The sequence below is a fragment of the Tinamus guttatus genome, unplaced genomic scaffold, assembly GCF_059628265.1.
Source record: "Tinamus guttatus ecotype Peru unplaced genomic scaffold, ASM5962826v1 Tinamus_guttatus_pri_ptg000347l, whole genome shotgun sequence".
Taxonomy (NCBI): domain Eukaryota; kingdom Metazoa; phylum Chordata; class Aves; order Tinamiformes; family Tinamidae; genus Tinamus; species Tinamus guttatus.
Genome location: NW_028288881.1, coordinates 2,121,537 through 2,140,343, shown reverse-complemented (window position 1 = coordinate 2,140,343; position 18,807 = coordinate 2,121,537). Strand labels below are relative to the sequence as shown.

General features: G+C 43.3%; 1 protein-coding gene across 1 annotated transcript in view; it reads left to right on the top strand.

The window, feature by feature from the left end:
- The window catches only part of CYYR1 (cysteine and tyrosine rich 1), a 46,797-nt gene extending 28,797 nt beyond the window's left edge, over positions 1–18,000 (top strand). The window contains exons 3-4 of the mRNA XM_088529805.1: positions 15,941–16,098; positions 17,867–18,000. Of these exons, the coding sequence (XP_088385931.1) occupies positions 15,941–16,098; positions 17,867–18,000 (292 nt within the window). The remainder of the gene's footprint in view (positions 1–15,940; positions 16,099–17,866) is intronic.
- The last annotated feature ends 807 nt before the right edge of the window (positions 18,001–18,807 follow it).

Genomic DNA, 18,807 nt, shown 5'->3' with positions numbered 1-18,807 from the left:
ATCTTTACTCATTTTAAAAATTGCAATTTTGTATCTTAAAATAATGGTCTTGTTGGAAGGGTTGTTTTATTTGGTGAATTCAGGCCACGAACGCTAGTAATCATAAGTTATTCTGATGTTTAAAAATACACTCTTACAAAAAACATACAAGCACATATGTTACTTTATCCACATGAGTTCTCTGACCAGAAAAATAAAGAACCTATTGTTTCTTGTTATAATTATCTAGGTTATAAAGTAGGGCAGAAATACAATGTGAAGGAAGGATTATTAAGTAATTCCTAAGCAAAAATAATCCATAGAAACATTATGATAATTAATTAACCACAAGATCGCAAACTTCATTTCTCACAAATTGGCAGGTGATAAGAAAGGTGCAAATGCATTTTTATGGCAGGAAGTACTTTCATTAAATTGTACTGGGAAGTCATCTCTACAAGTCTTTGCATTCTCTGTTGCTGTATTGGTTTCTTGTCTCCTTCACCCTCTGTTTGGTGCTGTAGACAAGAGGGTAGCGCCACAGCCAGTGCATTTCTGCTGCCTTTGCATGCACGCTTGTCAGGTGGCCAGAACTCAGACATGGTCCCGGCTCCCACCTCATTCACTCCTGTGACGTGTGTGTGCCATTTCTGCTGCATTCCTGAAGTGTGCCTGTCCCAGACCTTCGTTTTGGTGGAAATGCTCATTATTGACACCAAAGGTGAGAAGCTGCAGTGCCTCCACCTGAAAAGTGAGACATAAACAAAAGGTAGAGCAACACTGCTCCTAAAGCTCTGTCTGGTTTTAGAGAAATCAGTGAGTCCCATTAGCTCTCCTTAAAACCAGGATTACACCTTGTAGGCCTTTATGTCATCTGAGCTGTCAGTAATTAAGTCCCTGTTGCTTCTTAACCATATTCCCAGCCCTCTTCCATTTCATTCAGTGTCATGTAGTGGGTGCCGTGCTTGTGCTACTTCTTCCAGGTTCCACATCCTGACACTTTTTCTATTCCTGCTTTCTGTCTTGTGTACAAGCCCTGGACTCCCAATGCAACAAAGCATTTAAACACATGTTCAGCTTCAAGTTATGAAGTGTTTTGTTCAGTCAAGATCTTTACATTCAACTCATTCTGTTCAAGCAAGAGTAGCATTTTAACTTTGAAAGGTACAGGGACAGATTCTCAGTGCCACAGAGGACCAATTAATTCTTTTTTTTAATCAATGTCTTCTGTTCTTCATTATAGTTACCCTTAGATTCCCATTTTTGCTTTCTCTGCTTTATTGTTCCTTTTCTTTTTCTTCACTCTCTTCTTCTACGTATCTCTTGTCTTCCTCAGAGTCAGGAAGCACAATTTTATTTTGTACATCAGAAAATTTACCCTACAGTTAGTTTAAGCAAATTGGCAGTTCAGATCAGCATGTCCATGACATGCCTCTGGTACTATGAGACAGGAGACAGCAGGAGAGAGTGGCCAAGGGTACCGTCTCATCACAGTTTGTCCTGATGGGATAAAAATATCCACACTGGATAAATGTTTGCTTGATCTAAGAGTGTTTTGTAGTGAAACAGCCAATGCATGAAGCTGCTTCAGAAAGAAAAGATCTGAAAACTTTGGTGAGTTTGAAATGGAGGTTGAGATCCTTCTCCCTACTTCTGAGGTTCCTGGAGCTCTGGTGACTCTGCATTGACTCTAAGAGTCATGCCAGTCCTTCTGCTGTCTGCAGTTTTTTAATCTGCTGCAGCATAGCTCTGAATTCAGCACTTCCACTCGCTCTGCGCTGCCGGGTCACTGTGACCAGGCTCCCGCTATCACAGGCAGCGCATCACGTGGTTGCTTTTATAAATGTGCCAAGCTCAATACTCAGACCTTACAAGTAGCTAACCCCTGCTGCGGCTTCTGAAAAGCTGTTCTAGAGCCTTCCAGCTGACGGCTGAAAATCTTTTATTTTGCAAATTTCCTCTACAGGAGGAGTAATTCTAGTGATACATTTCTAAGTTGACCCTGCACATTTTGATATAAAGATGTGAAGACGACTTTTCAGTCCCTTCATAAGTGACTGTGTTTCTAGGCTGGAAGTGTTTTGGGGAGTCGGTGTGTGGCAGAGCATACGTCCTTGCATGCATAACAGCATTGCTTTCAGTATGTTAATCAGCTATGTAGGCTAAAGTGGATTCCCTGAGTCAAGAGTGTATTCCTGTTTAATCAGAGCACTGGTTGATTCACATAGGCCAAGGGTGGCCACATAGGCCACACAACGGTGGCTGTTTTCTTAGGAAAATATTTTCATTTTCATGTTATTTCACCACACTGTTGGCCTGTCTGCTCTTCCCAAGAGGTGCACATACATCTCAAATGACTTTAATGGCCTGTGGCACTTTAAAAAGAAGGGTTCTGTAACCATATATTTTAAGGAAAACAGCATCAATATAGTGGTTGTGGATGCTTTTGCTTTTGAATATTTTGCAAGATGCATCAGGGTATTTAGTCACTTCACACTGTTACAAAATTATGTGAAGTGTAGATTAGTAACAGGGCATGACATAAAAGCAGTATGTACAGCCTCAAGGTAAAAACTTTGAAAAAAAAAAGTTATGTTTATGGATCATTTTGTTAGAAGAGCTCAGATTGGCACTATGTCTCTATTTTTATTGCTGGAGATATTCGCATGGATGTGAGCTCCCCTGGCTTGTGAGTACCACTAATGTTTCACGGAGCTGAGCTCGGTTAAGGAGCATGAGCCCAGCAGAGTGTGCAGCATGGCGAAGGACCCCTGAAGGACACCTGAAAGAGGGCTACACTTTGGTGTTCCCGCTTGTGTGTAACTCCTGTCAACGGTGATAACCACAGAATGGGGCGCACGGGACGGGGCACAGCGTTTCTTTCAGGGTAGTCGAGTTAAGTGCCGAAGTCCTGACCTTCGGCCAAGCTAAAATGGAAGGATAATGTTTTAATTGTTTGGCAGGTGGTGGATTTGGGCCTTTGCTCAGCAAAGCACTTGGAGTCCCTTGACTTCATTGAGAGTGTTTTATTTAAACCTAAGCATATGATTAAGTTATTTCCTGCGACTGCCTTTAGGAAAACTGCTTCTCGCCTTCCATTCATGGGAGGGGAAAACATATTTAGTCCTGTGCCTGAAGAAATTATTGAACTTCCTTAGCTTAAAAAAAGTAAGGGAAGGTGATGGTGAAACTTGGGAGGAAGACACCAGAAAGGCCAAAGAGAGTCTTTTCTGCACACCTCTACAGGAGTGAGGGCCATCCAGTCTCCTGGAAAGAAACAGAAAGGGGCTGGAGGCTGCTCGGCTGGGGTTTGTTCAGCCTCGGGCAAAGTAGGTAGGTGAGCATGGAGCTGTACCCCTTGGCAGGGAGGTCATTGCTGATGCAGCAGCAACTGGCCCGTTGCCAGCCCCTGGAGGGCTCCAGAGGTGGACGAGGTCAAATCCAGCTCCACGTTATCCACTGTAGCCTGGGCAGGCACTTTTTTTTTTTTTTTTTTTTTTTTTTTTGCCATTCAGTGGCTTCCGCATCCTCAACACAGCTGCCTTCAGATAAAGCAACCTTTGGTATTTTATGTAAGCTGCAGAATACTTTTTTTTTTTTTTCTTTTTTTCTTTTTAGTTTTCTGACTCACAGGCCTTTTCTTCAGAAACATAAAATGATTCATATACCCAGGCATTTAGCTCACTTTATATCTGTAAATGGCACTTCATGCATGTTTAATGAGAGCATTCCAAACTGCTAAAACCGTAATTTGCTTGTGTTGCTTAATAGGGTTCGAACCCCGCAAAGACTTAAGTAAATGCTTTTAAGTTCACGGTAGGTTTTTGCAGGATCGAGACCTACAGCTGCAGCGTCCAGTGGCTTGGGCTCGGTGTATCACATTTCGTAAGTTGTCTGGCACAGCACCTGGGAAGAGAGAAAGAAAAATGGAGTTGGTGTTAAAATTTGATACAGAAAAGAATGCAAAGAGGCTCCTTTATTGCTTCCACAGGGCTAAGAGAGCCGAATGTTAAAGTACATCAGAAAAAGGAGCTGGAAAGAGAAGTTGAAAAATATTTTTTTCTTTCTCTGTGCTCCAAAATTTCTAAAATTAAACTCCCAGTGTCTTATTATTTTTATTGGAAGATATGAGGGAAAAATCCCCATGCTGGATAATTCAAAGACCGGATAGATTTATTTAGACTCAATAACTACATTAGCTAGCACTGTCTTTGTAAAAAGCCATTTTGCAGTTACTCAGGCAATGCACATAAGCTATAATTTGCTTTTTAAAACTGAATCAAATAATCTATGAAACTGGGTTTTCATATCTTTTAATTAGGATTTTTTTTTCTCCCAAATCTTCTAAGAGCCACTTCGGATTACTTAATTTCTAAAAATATATCTTCTACATTTTTGTTCTACCAGGCAGAATTCTAAAAGCAGTAGAGTCTTCCAATTGAGTTGAAATTTAATAAATCATAAATGCATATTTTGGGACACAATTTATGTTCTGAGAATCACATTTCTGAAAAATGTGAAAATCTTTTTTTTTTCTGATCTACAAAATGGTGCTGTGTGCAAGCACCTGTTCATTTTCAGTTATTTTATTGCTTAGTGTTTTATGTTATTTCACTGTATTGTTATTTGGAAGAGAATTTTTAGTTTACATTCATCAAGTCATTTTTGTTTCCTAGAAGACAAATTTCTCCTCTTTCTCCCCCAATCCTCCGAAGAAGAAAGAGTCACTGATCTTCTCTAAGCTTTAGGGATGATTTATAGCTTACTAATGAAACAATAATAATAGTTAGGAAAGCACCACAAACTGCATGTTGCGTGCATTGAACTCTGTGGGGATCGGAAGTGGGTTGACCTTATCAAACCCGTTATCTGGAATCATTGCTGCAGTCATCAGGCCCTGGCTCCAAAATGGCTCCAGCAAGGAGTCCTACCCGACCTTCCCGTGCGCTTGAGTCTGGAGTGCCTTGGGGTGCTGCCACTGAGAGCAGCAAAGCATTGCTGGTCTTTCTGATGGTGCAGCCTTCAGTTTTCCAATGTTTATCCTTTTCTGATGATGGTGTTGATACAGGACATTTTGTACTCCAGGCATAGTTGCATTAAAACAACTGCCAGCTGCTCTCCACTGAGGGTATCGGTACCTGGGAAGGTGGCTCATCTCACCTCCTGCAGCTGCAGCAAACCATAGCTCAAGGTCGAAGGAAGCTGAAAATAGCACATGCAAAATAATCCCAAATGCCCCCCAAAAAGTGTTGTATTAGAACCTCCCCCTAGAGGCCAGGAGGGGGAAGCTGCAGTTAGGGAAAAATGGGACTAACCAAATGATAGAAGTAGGGTTTGTGCTATGCTTTTGGTAAGATCGAAGATCTTGCAAGTGGGACTAACTGATAGAATATTATCAGCCATTAAGCGTTACTAACCTAATACCACTATCTCTACCAACATTAGGACAGTAGCAATATCAGAGAGGTGTAATTTATGAAGAAACAATGCTTTTCTAAAAATAAATTATTCTGGCTCATCAGGGACTTCATGAAATTTTATATACACAAGGAATATATATCATAGGATGCCTGAACAAGATCTGTAATCCCCCTTGAAGGAGAACACTGACCAAACCAGAAGTAGGCTGAGTCAGCAAAGAGCATTTCAAGGGTGGCAGTCCATATGATATTCTTTCAGTTCAGTTAAAACTCTGCTATGGCACCCAAAAAAAACATTGAAGTTGACTTTGTAATATGTACTGTGGGCATTTGCTTGGGGTCTTCCCCCCCTGCACACCCTGGCCTTCATTTCCCCAAAACCTCTCCTGAGCTCGCATTCAGTTTGTGCCATCTCCATTAGCAGATGATAGAGCCATTCTTCATAATGATTCACCAAGAGGGTATTTAGAGGCTACAAAGTGTCTAGGGAGAAGTGTTTCAATATTGAAAATGTCCTTACTTAGCAAATTACATGAGGCGTTTGATTTGTTTTTGGGTTACTTCTTTTGTCTTTGGAGCTGACCACCAGGAACCAAGAAGGAAAAAACGTTTCTCTTGGCCTCAGCTTTTCCAAAATTGAGAAGGATTTCCTGAGTCAGCTGCTCACAGTTTTGTATAAAGTGTGGTCTGAATGTGAGATAGCAAGTTTGGGCTTTTGCCTCTCTTAGTATGTTTTGGCACTGCATGCTAGAGAGGCGATCTGTGTGGGAGCCCATGGGGGGACCCAAGGGAATGCCGGGTTACAGCCTAGTAGGAGAAACAGAAAGCCCTTATGAAGAGCTGGTAGGTGAACTGTGCTCCTTCCGCCAGAAACACTGTAGTGACAGTAAACTGTTCTCAAGGTGAGTGTAATGGAAAGTTACCTACTCAAGTTAAAACTTGTGTAACCTTTGGGAAGTCCTTTCATTTCTTAGCAGGAAGAGTCACATTTGTGTAATACAAACAGGTTTGGCTCATTAGCAAACCAAATAATAACCTTGTGCTCGGAGCTGCATTCGGTGGTGTTTTGCTTCTCAAAGACAACCCTGTAGTGGAAAGGATTGAACTGGCAGGGAGATGACATATAGTTACCTCATTAAGTCAGTCCTTGACTTTGGGCCACAGATACGTGGTCCGTTGAATTTGGCATGAGTTTGTGCTACCCTGGGGAACAGGCAGGGAAAGTCTTTTCCAGCACTGCCCTCCCGAGCCTCCCATTCTGCTGTGTGAGCCCTGGAGTTTGGGGGAATGCCCCAAGTGGGTGTCATGTCCTGGAATCAGGTCCCAGCTCTTAATAGCTGAGGGGAGTCACCCTGATGCCTATCTTCTTTCACTCTCTTTGCCAGCAAAGCACAGAGCTACTTCTTTCTTTATTTTCAGTGATTTAGACATAAAGGTGTGGTTGTCATGCTAGGAGGTGACGAGTTTCTTGCCAACAGCTACTCCATTCTCTTTCATTATTTTCTGTTTGCTTCAGCTGAAGGGAATATGGCAACAGCGAGCAGTGAGTTCACAGCTCTGCCAACAACTACAGCTTGTTCAGCAGGGCTTGGGGGTACTGGCTGGATTGTGCACACAAGGCTGTGGAGAAAAAGGAACCCCTTTGTGCAGAAATTTAAAAAGGAAAGGGATGATGCTTAGCAGTGCACAGTTTTGCAAATGATGGGTGTTAGAAGGGACTCAGTGGTTTGAAGATGTCAGGAGAGATGTCAAGGCCAGCAGCAAGAAAATGAAGGGATGATGCAGAAAACATCCTGGAAAACATCCCCCGAGTTTCCACATCTAGTGTTTACCTCTCTATTTAGCGAATTGCCTTGGAAATCATGAATAACTACTCTTCTTAATTAGAGCCATCACGATTCTCTTTTTTTTTTCAAATATTTTCATCTGTGATTTTGAGTCCTTTTGTTTTTAAAAAAATATTTTCCTACTGGAAAAAGTGGAAATTCTGATATTTTCTGCTAATAACTGGCTGGTTTCTTGCCTTGTGACCAGAAATCAAGAAAAGCCCAGTGCGAGGTGATATCCCCATACTTTGGGCTCTGCAGCAGCCCTGATGCCCTCGAGGAGCAGGACCTGACCGCAATGACTTGTCAGATCTCTTCGGGGCCCCATGTAGTTTGCTGCCACTTCCATGTTGTTCAGGCACTTAATGTCCCCTGCATCCTGCCTTGGTATTTTTCTGCCTCAGAAGGCAATAATTAAGGACCTTGTCTATAGGCTCTTCATTAGGGCCTGCTCACTTGGTTAATTTACCGAATAACAATTAGTCCTGTGCACAATGTTCTTTGGCAAAGCAAAATCACGTCAAACGTGGCTGGCTGCAGGGTTTATTATGGGCTTGAAGCTTGGAATAGGCTCATTAAAAGTTTCCCCACCTATGAACCTTTCTGTGGCTTGACAGGCGTGGATTCAGGCCTGATCCAAATCTACTGGGGAGGCAAGGCCGAGTAGAACTAGGCACGTCTGGCTCTCACTTGCTCCGAGATTTAAAAAGTCCTCCAAACAAGAAGTCCAAAAATCAGAAGAACAGGTCAGGCTTTTAAGGCAAGAGCTTCCAGACAGGGGAGCTACAGGGATCTCCTGGTCTGAGCTAACGGGATGCAAAAGGTCAGGAGTTTGCAGAAGCTGATATAAATAAAACTGAAAGTCTGCATTAAGAATTTACCAGAACGATAATAATGCTGTGATTCTCCACAGTGTTTGCGATTCTCCGAAGTGTTTGGCCAAAAGGCCGGTGACAAAAAAGGAACAATTGGCAGGGTGATTAAGTTTGTGATCTTGGAAGGCCAAGGTGTCCCACAGACCTGGTGCTTGGCTTCCCAGCAGGCCGGGAGGTGACCAGCAGCTCCGGTCTCTCCCTTTGCTACCGATTCAGGATATGTTGCAAGTGTCAGGCTCAGCAAGCAATGCAAACGGCCGACAGACAGAAATAAAAATCCCTAAAGCAAAGCAAAGGTTATGTTCAGTACAAGAGTATCATAATTTTCTGTTTGAGGCGGCGTCAGGCCAGGCTCTGGGAGCATGGTGAGGGACATTGTGAGAAGTGGAAATGCCATTCTGGATGCTGTTTCCTTTCCAGGGAAGCATGTGAAAGACATCGCTTTTGTGGGGAAGCCTACATGGGGAGGTCACAGCTGCTGCCAATGGGGCGGGATGTCTGAGCAGGGAAAGGTGGGGCGAGAGGAGCTGCTGCAAAGCAAGCCAGAGAAGCAGCCAGAGAATGTGAGGCTGGAAGCTGGTCGCTAAAATCCTCAGCAATGTTCCTTCGATGAAATCTGGAGACATCGTTTTTTCCCCCACTGTTATTTCTGTATTTCTGTTTTTTTAAAATCTCTCGTTCTCACTTAAACAGGCATGGAAATGTTTTTCTTATGCGGGTAACATCCTGACATTTTTGAACTAGCAGACAGATCATCTCCACGTTTCATTTCAAAAGCAGTATTTGCATCTGTGTGGGATGAAAATGCCGGGCAAGGTTGCGATTGATCACGACGTGTTTTCTTAGCCATGATCAGTTAATAACTCAACACCGCCATGTATTAAGTACGGTGACTGTCACTTCGCTGCCACACATGCCTCCCAGCTATATGCCACACATCATTCCCTTGGTCCCCAAAGTCATTCCTGACATCACCCCCCAGTAGTGTGTCAGGGAGAAAAGTGCACCATTTTGCCTAAAGGAAGCACGCAGCAAATACCCACACGTTTCTCCAAAGGTGAGTTGTCTGAGAAGCCCGTCCAACAACTAGCCCAAGCCAGAACAAGCTATAATTACACGTCCTTGTGTTCTGCAGTTTATATGATTTTCTCTCCGCTGCTTTAAGTAAGTGTGCCACGGTTCTGCTTCAGTGGATCTGCGGCCTTTTAGCAAGCTGTAGAGCATGCCCAACTTCTGCACTGCAACACAGGAAAATGGACTGTAACCCTTTGCAGGGGTTGTGCAGCTTAGCAGTGTGCAGGTCATCTCAGATGATGACCTGGGGAGGAGGAAGATGAGGAGCCGGGTGATTAGTGGCCACCGTTACAGACCCCAGGCATTGCTCAGGATTTTGTGCACCTCGAGTTAATAATCTCCAGAGTGCAATCAGGTAGAGAGAGGATGGCAAAGAGGAAGCAGCTCTGAAGGAATTAAACATTAACAGCACAACTGAAATGCAACTGAATGGGAGCGAAAGAAGCTGTTCCCCAGGGAAATGCTGTCCAAGCACAGTCTGTACCCAGCTATAACAGGCAGAAGGGGTTTGTTTACGGAAGCAGACAGTCATCTCCTTCCTCTGTGCCGTAAAACATGCCTCTGAAGGACGCACCAGGAGGAACTTTGCCTGAGCGTGGCTTGCAAAGCAACGCCTCCAAGACAAGCCTAGCACTTTGAGGCATTCCTCTCATTCTCATTTCACATTATCCTGTTTTTTTGTGCTCCCAGGTTTTAAAAGTTTGTGAGGAGAAGGCTGCTGGCGTAGCAATGGGGGACCCAGACTCATGCAATCATTTCTTCATCCATCCAGGTGCTCCAGCATCCAGCCTAGCTGCTCTGCAGAGCAAAACCAGGCTCTTGCAGGAGCACTTACAGCATGGTTTGGCCTCTGTTAGAACTAAAGGGCAACTGCAGGCAGTTGCAGACCAGCCAGAAAGAGTCCATCTGCTCCGGCATCCTCGGGAGAAAACTGCATGTGAGACAGCCGTGCTTCTGCTGTCAGTCCCAGCAGAGTGGCTCACCAACCAAATTAATAAATAAACAACCCACTGAGCCCTCCCCCCAAGTAACTTCAAATCTGATTAGCAGTCTAAAGAGGACGTTTTTCAAGACTTCAGTGGCTGGATCAGAAGATCAAAAGATCATTGATTCTTTTTATTTTACTTTACCTCAGAGAAGGAGTTTTTTTTTTTTTAAAAAAAACCTTATCAGATGCTTTTTGAATGCCCAAAAGGGAAAAAAAAGGGGGGGGGGTTTATTAGTATTAGTAGTGGTATTCCAAAGTGTATTACATGCATTATTATTAATGTTATTCTAGGGCTTCAGTGCCAGCAAATTATAAATAGAAAGAATTGGCAACAAATTTATTAGAGAACTAAAAAAAGTACTGGAAGTTAGGATGGATGATGAGATGGAAGAGATGAGCTGAGTGAAATGAAGACTGTTAAAATGGCAGCTCTATCTAGCACTGAAATATAGTGAAGAAAAAGTGGGAATGCTGATCTTCTAACAAACAACAACTGTGCTTCTAACAACCTCTTGTCATATTTGGTCAAATTTCTGTAAAATTGCTAACATAAGCTCTTGTAACATGAAAAGATATTTATGCTGATATAAATGCATCTCTGGTAGGGGTTTCTACCGCTTCTGTAATGATATTCTAGAAACTGATATGGTATTACAGAGAGAGGTGACTTCTCAAAAAATGGAGGCATAAATTCACCTGTGCTAGATTTAGTCTGTCTCCTTCTGTGGAGGACATGAGTGGGGACACCATGATGGAAAATTCAGTGCCAATAGCAATAATATAATGCGTGTAGGGAGAAAACAAGAAAACACGCCTAACACCCCCACAGGACAATAGGTTCTCCTCTGACATGGCCTTTTAGAAATGAGACTTGGTGCTATGGTAAATAGTTCCATAAAATCTTAGCTCCTGACTCTGTGACAATGGCCAAAAAAAAAAAAAAACAGATCTAAAGGACTTATTTGTGAAAAATGTCTGTTTTAGAAAGCTGCTGAGTTACTAAACATTGGAGGAGGCCAGGAGGCTCCTTTTTTTCTTACACTCTTCCCTAGGTATCTCCTTGGTCATGGATTCCCTGTTGGGTTCTCTATTTTAGAAAAACCTGTAGAGCTCCTTCAGGAAGAGAAGGGGCTGGAGGAGAAGAGAAGCCCGGTGGCACAAGAGGACAAGCCAAGAGAAACCAACCCTCGGCTGGGAAAAGGGGCTGTGGAAGATGATCCCTGTGGTGCCACCAGGGCTGTCTTGGAAGGGGCTGACTTGGTGCATGTGGGACATACTGAGAGAATATAAGGCTGCCAGCAGGCTAGGAAGTCCCTGGCATATAGCAGTGTGGGCTGTGGAGACTTCTCCTTCCATTTACATTTATTGTCATTTCATTTTCACATATTTCAAAACTGAGTGCTGTCCAGTCCTCATTCTTCCTCTGAAAAAACTCCAACCTATTGATCCCTAATATTTTTATGCCCCTGAGATCCACTCCCTCCACAGCTCAGTTTCTTCTCAACCTCATCGTGTTTGACAACGGCTTTGGTTGCCCAAATCCCATGTAACTAGCCATTTGGGGAGGGAAAGTGGTGCTAAATGAACTTCTCTTGTGCTCGCCAAGACCTCAAGGAGCAGGAGACCTCAGTCTTTCCGTCATCTCTTCTCCAGCACGTGCGGGTTGGAGCAAGAACCCCATGTTACCGGATCCCCCGAGGGCCCGATATCCCCGACGCGTCACTGCCCTTCAGGGCTCAGTCTGGGCTGAAACACAAGCTCCACACGAGGGCTGTGTGCTTTCCAGCGGGGTGTTGTGGCACTAACAGCTGATGGAAGGCTTCTCGGAATACCTGATTTTTACCTTGACATTTTCTCTTGACATACTGCCGTTTTAGAAGTACTTTTCCCCTCTCTCTCTTTACTTCTCTATGTGTTCTTTTTTCCGTGGCAGTATTTTTCTCTTGATATGTTTTGTTGCTGTTAAGGACTTGCATAATGTTTCCTTTTAAATGGTTTAATTTCAAAGTTTTCTCTTACTTCAAACTTCCTAGTTGCTATGTGACTCTGCTGTGCGATTTCTAAGTCTTCTTTTGCTTTAGTGCTCTTTATCTCTTAGGCAACTTCCCTTGAAAAGCTCTACAGTGGTGATTGATAGCATGAAAAATATCATCCGTATCTCTCAGTTCATAATGTAGAATTTTAATATATCTACAAGAGAAGTGGATGCAGACCAAACAAGCATTTTGTAGGGTGCAATAATGGTTATTTATTTATAGGATACTTATTTTCTAAAATTCTCAAATAGCATGAAGAGAAACTTGGCCATATTTTAAGAAAATACTTTTTTTTCCTCATACATTCTAGTCATACCACAGGCTTTCCACAAAAAGATCATTCTATTTTTGTATTATATGCCCAGAACAGTTATTGCAGGACTAGACGTTGCCAGGATTTGATACCGAGAACGTGCAGTCTGATTTTTTAAAGGCAGAGTGCTCACAGCTTTTCTTGGAGCCATTGTGAATGGCAGGTGTCCCAGGTCCCCAGACTAGGATGTTCATAGTTTGACTTACTTTCAGTGTTAAAATATTTGAATACTTCTCTCCAGATTCTCTAAAGTACATCATTTTAAACCGAAGCATTTGACTCCAGTAGCAGTTTAAAATGCACGACACTGGGTTTAATCTGAAGCCCACCAAGAGCAATGAAAGTCTTTCTGTTGATACTCAGGCTGTAACTGGATTTAAAAAGTGGCCTACATCTTTTGCTCCATGTCTCAGGCTCTCTTTGCTCAGCTATCCATAGGTGGTCTAAATTTACCACTGCAGTATGAAAACATGAATCTGTGAACAGCGGAGGGTCTAGCTATTTAAATCACTTTCTGGCCTCATTTCTGAATCTTGAACAAGACTTGCACTTCCCAGTTTTGTCAGCAGAGTGAAGCTGGTGAATATTTTCTTTGGTGACCATTTTCATCTGCAGTTCATAGCAGGAGCTATGATGAAGCCAGCAAAAAGTGGCTGATATTCCTCATTTTACTTACTGAAATGGGTTGGCTAACCGGGTTGGCCAGCTGACAGATGTGGGGTTTTTTGGTTTGTTCATTGATTTTTTTTTTTTGCTTGTTGATACATTTATGCTTAAGAGGCCTTTGCAGACAGAGAAACAACAGGACTGTGAGTGAGCCCTCAGTCTCAGTTTTGTCACCAAAAGCCACAGTTGATAGACTTAATTCCTCAGGAAAGGCAGAAGCTGTTTTTGAAAAAGGTATCAGACATTTTGTCACCTTTTTTTTTTTTTCCCTAAGTCTGCATTGACATTAGTGGAGCAATCTTGCGTTGGAGCAGTCACTCCAAGAGGAGAGTGGGATGTGGTAATGGGGGTGGGATGTCTGGTAGGCCTTGGTGCATCAAAAGTGCTTGCTGTCTTGCCCATGCAGCCCATCAATGAGGGCAACCAGATGGCACCTGGAATCAGTAGGACATCTTGTTCTTTGGAGATCACTTAAACTCTGCTTAAAATGAGCTTTATTACTACAAAACTTATAATTTAGCTCTTGGAAGGCAGCACGTACTGTATGTGCAGTGTTGTGTCCTCACCACTTCTGCCAGCCTGGAGTCACCTACTTCTTGGCTTGCAGTCATTTGCAAGTTCAGCAAATTGTTTTAGTGTCTAGATGGGCTAGATTATGGGGTAGATGATCTGTCAGGATGTTCCTGGACTGCAAATACTGTGAAATAGTGAATCAAAGCAGAAGCACAGCGCAGATCCTGAGGGCAGCAGTCAGTAGTCTTTGGTTCTGTTTCGTGCGCCTAAGAAGTGGTTGATTTCAACATAATGGTGACTTTGTGATAGAGCTCCCAGGGAAAAGGCACAATGATTTATCTACCTAATGGATGTAGTAAAAGCATTGGCAAGTCTACTGTTGGTTAGAATAAAATGTGCTTTTTGTTATGCCTGATTTGTCTTAATTGTAGTGTTATAAGAAAAAAATCTGGAATGAAAAGAATATTGTGTTAAAGTGTCTCCTGAACCGCATTTTCTCATGCAGCAGTTGCTCTCAAGATAGTGATAATGTTCACAGAGAAACTGGAACTGCGTGTGAAAACTGGAAGGTCAGCTCTTCACATCTTCTCAATACTTCAGATGATTGTGGTTTTTCTTATTTTTTGTTAGGAACAAGACTCCCGCTATCCCTTGAGAGCTTGCTCCTAGGTTACTTATGCTGGTTAATATCAACATACTTGATCACATCAGGGTACCAAAATGTTTTTTGAGCTACTGGTTTCATCACCAGATGCCTACTGCCATGAGTTGGGCTTTCCTGAATTAGGCCTTTATATATACTGCCTATACTTTGCTCTCCCTGCATACTCTTCATTCGTTGCTACATAGCAGCAGAGAGTAATTTAGCTCCCCAGCAGTGTGTTTTATTAAGAAAGCAAATTGTCAGTGTTTACTTATACTGTACAATTCAGTAATTGTACTGCACACCTTGGCCAAGTTCCTGAATAATATGAGCCTAAAAACAAGCTCTTAAATTCATATTTATGTTCCTAAGCAGACAGTCTGATTTTTCAAATATTGAGTCTACCCTTACACTTGTTGACTTTTTGGGAGCCAGTAGGTTATCACTGTTTTGAAAATCAGGCCTGCTTCTTCTTCTTCCAGTACAGGAAAGCCAGACTTTATTCTAGACTCATTTTAATGTATATCTCTGTAGCTTTGTAATGCCTCTTTTATTTGCTGCATTGCAATAATTCCTAGTGGAGTTTTTCATGCAGTCTAAATGATGAACTTGGATTGATTAAAATGTCCAGTATGAAAAGTTTCCCACAAGGTTGCTACTTAAAATCTTTACTAGAAGATACGGTGATGCATAGAATAAGAATATTTCTGGCAGGTCTTTCTGCTCTTTTCATAGAAGGGCTGACTATAAAAATCATCTTTCATGAAACGTATGTTTCACTCCCAGAGCCTGACAACAAGCCAGAGTGAACTGAGGTGCATCAGAAAGACTCATTTTGTCCCTGGCAATATTAGGAGCACTCAGTGCACTGTTAGTGAGGTTTGTCTCCTGTGTGTCAGTGCCTCAAGGCTTCCCAGCTCTGAAAAAGTTCAAGGAAAGTCTGATTCATTACTTCAGGGCCTGAGCTGAATTCTTTCCTGCTTTTAAAAAAAATTGCCTGAGCCCCAAATGCTGGCTGCAGCAGTGTTAAGGAATGGCCATTTGCTTTGCACCTTGCTGCTCATCTGCAATAAGAGGAGACTCTCCTTAATCTGTGGGCTCAGACACACAGCAGAAAGACTTTTTGACCTAAGATAAAACAATGACAAAAACATTCCTGTGCAAGCACAGCATGCAGGCACTTTGGGATGCTTCTGGAATATATTACTGGGGATAACTTACTCTTTCTTTGAAAAGAAAATTCTGCCAATACTTTTAGAAAAAAAAAAAAGTCTAGTGTGATGAGGAGAAAGAGAAGAAATTAGTCCTGGTAATATTTAAAAATTTTTAAATTCAGGGGGCCCTGGAATGGCCCCAAATTTAACATAGACTCAATCAAGAGGGAGTTCTGGCACAATTAAGAAGTGCCACTTCAAAAGCATTCTCATTTTAACCTCTGGGATTTTTCATTTCCTTTGTTTTGACACCCTTGTAGGTCAATATGTGCTGCCTTTTCAATAATCAATATGTACTTCATTGCTCAAATGAGGACTGCTCCTGAGAAAAGAATTTGGGTCTTCAAGCACTCTGTGGCTAATGCTGACTGTCTATTTCCCTTCCCCTTGCAGAGGCACAGCAATAGCTGGAATCGTTTTCGGGATAGTATTTATAATGGGAGTGATTGCTGGGATTGCCATCTGTATCTGCATGTGCATGAAGAACAACCGCGGCACTCGAGTCGGGGTCATCCGAACGACGCACATCAACGCCATCAGCACGTACCCAGGTAAGGAGGCTCAGTGACACCCTTGCAGGATCACCCGTGGTCACGATAGGAGTGAGTCCGTGCAGAGTGATGACTTTGCAGCACCTCGAGGTAGTGTCCCCACCAAGACACTTGCCATGCAATGGCTCCCCACCATGTGGAAACAGCCACGCTGCTGAAGAGCTCTTGTGCACTCTATATACTTGCAAGGAAGCTACCCAGTACTTAATATGTACCCCATTGTCATAATCACTGTGCTTAGCATCTATTTTCTCCTCCATCCTCTTACTTTACAGTTAAACTAAACCCAGCTATAATCACCCTTATTATTGCAACATTGTTTTGCATAGACAGATGAGTAATGAAAGAAAACTGCAATGTTCTCGAACATGAATTGCTGAAGAGCTACTTTAGAAGCTAATAGTCACCGCAAGCTGTAAAAACAAGAACAAAATGAAGGCTCTGGGGCTCTAACCTTTTTCTCCCCAAGGCTGTTCCTGCACTGACTCACACTGTACCTATCCACCGTCAGGCAGTTAGACTCTGAGTGCTGCCTGTTCCCGGTGCAAACAGCTGCTTGAGCTGTCCTGCCTCTCAGCAGCAGCAGTTTTTGGAGGATGGGACAAGCTCTGAGATTATTTTCATGTTCTCCCTCAGCATCAGCAGTCCTGGAGCAATGATTGGCCTGGCTCTAATTTTGTGATGTTTACAACCAACCCTCCCTCCTGCGAGTGGCGGTTTGGGACAGGAGTGGTGGGTGATGGGATGCCCTTCCTTTGGCTCAGCCACTGTGGCAGCCAGGTTTTTGGAGAGGAAGGAGTGCTGGTCCTGCCGCACAGGGACCAAGGCTCCTTCCCCTCCAGCGAAACTATCCCAGACTCCTGTATTTTCTCTTATTAAAATGCTCTTTTAGTGCCAGTCTGCTTGAGATCTCCAGGGAGGGGATAGGAAAGCCCTCACAGTTACATGGACAGTGAAGAAACCGACTCCGGAGCTTAAACTTCATAGTGATCACGCTAGCGGGGTCTTGGTGCAGAGCCCTCAGCACCTACCAAGCTCTGTGCCTGGATCCTTCCCCCAGGTTGGCAGAATTAATTGAGAAAAGGCTTTCAGCTGTTTGTGGAAGCCTTTCATTCTTTCCAAAGTGTCTGACCTGCTTTAAAACATGGGGCTGTCCTCAGATTTCTCCACTGGGCAGTACAAGGTGAAAGCCCTGTTCTTACACAGCCTGAGTCCTAGGAACATCCTGGGAAGATGTCGGGGTTTTCTCCTGCCGTGTGTAATGCTGCTGTGCAGCAAGGAGCTTTGCGCTGTGTTCAGCATGTGGTTACACATCTCCTGGGGATCTGCAGGCAGTGAGAGAAGCCTGCGAAGGTCAGCAAAGGCCCTGGCTACAGAGTCACTCTGAGATAAATCCGTGTTACTGCTGAAAGGGAATAAAGCTGCTAAAACCCAGCTAAAATCCTCTCCTTAAAATATTAAGCTTTCTTCCGCATCACCCTGGTGTCATCTGCCATATGGCAACCTGAGCAGTGTTACCAGCACAAAACGCAGATAGAGATCAGGACGAGCAGCGAAGGAAGGGGCAATAAGCAGGGGCTTGCACTGTAACACAGTGACAGTGTAATGATAGACTGGGAAAAAAATAAAAGCATATTGCCAGGAGACTTGCATCTCCTGCATGGAAGTCTGAATTTAAACCTCAATACACCTAAGGGCCTGTGCATGAAAGAAAAAAAAAAAAAAGATTCATTTTTATCTAATTCTTACTCCTTCCACCCCATTCCAGTGGCCCCTCCGCCATACAGCTACGAGTACGAGCTGGAGTACCCCGCAGACCTACCTCCTCCGTATACCCCAACCCCACAGGCGTCAATGCAGTACCCGCCACCTCCTCCCTACCCTGGCTACTCAGGGAAGTAACGGAGCTGCGCCGCGCGGACCTTGATTGCCATTGAAGCAGCCAGCATCGTGGGACAGGACTTTGTGACTCAGGGATGGACGGATGGAGACTGCAGGGACAAAGAGGCCAGGAACTGGCACAACCCAGGGAAATATTGCCCATTGCAGCTCGCCAAACTAGAAGGCTGAACAGAGTGTGGATGAAGAAAGAGTTACCACGGTTTAGGGCAGCGCTCAGCATCAGCGCTTGGCTTCAGCGAATCCGAGCGTCGCTCTTCCCACGTTGCAAGGTGCTTTGAGGGGAAGGCTCCCACCATCATGCTCAACATCCACACTCTGCCTGGTCGTGAGAGGAGGCGAACGAGGAAGGCAGGAGCTGTTTTCAGTCTCCATTGCAGGATGGTAGTAGCAGAGGATCAGCTATGCATATGGACCTGATAAATATATTGCAGAGAGAGGTGCTCTCAGAGTTACTCAGTAGACAAAAAGCAACTGGTATTATTTTTGGCCAAATACAGGCTGCTTTAAGTGCCTACTTTTAAACGAGTTGAGGCTAATTTTTGGCCTAAAATGTAAATGTAAAGAGCATTTTTTATATGTGGGTTACACTAATTTATAGCTGATTTATTTTTATGTGGACTTAAATACTATATACATTGAATATATGCTACTTTATTCTCTTTTATCACCAAATGATACTGTATTGATACTCTGTATTTTGGCGTGTTTTTTTGTTTGTTTTTTTTTATAAATACTGACTTGGGAAAACTCCCAAGCAGGAGAAGAAATACAAACAATGTATTAAAGCATCACAGATTTGACTTTCAA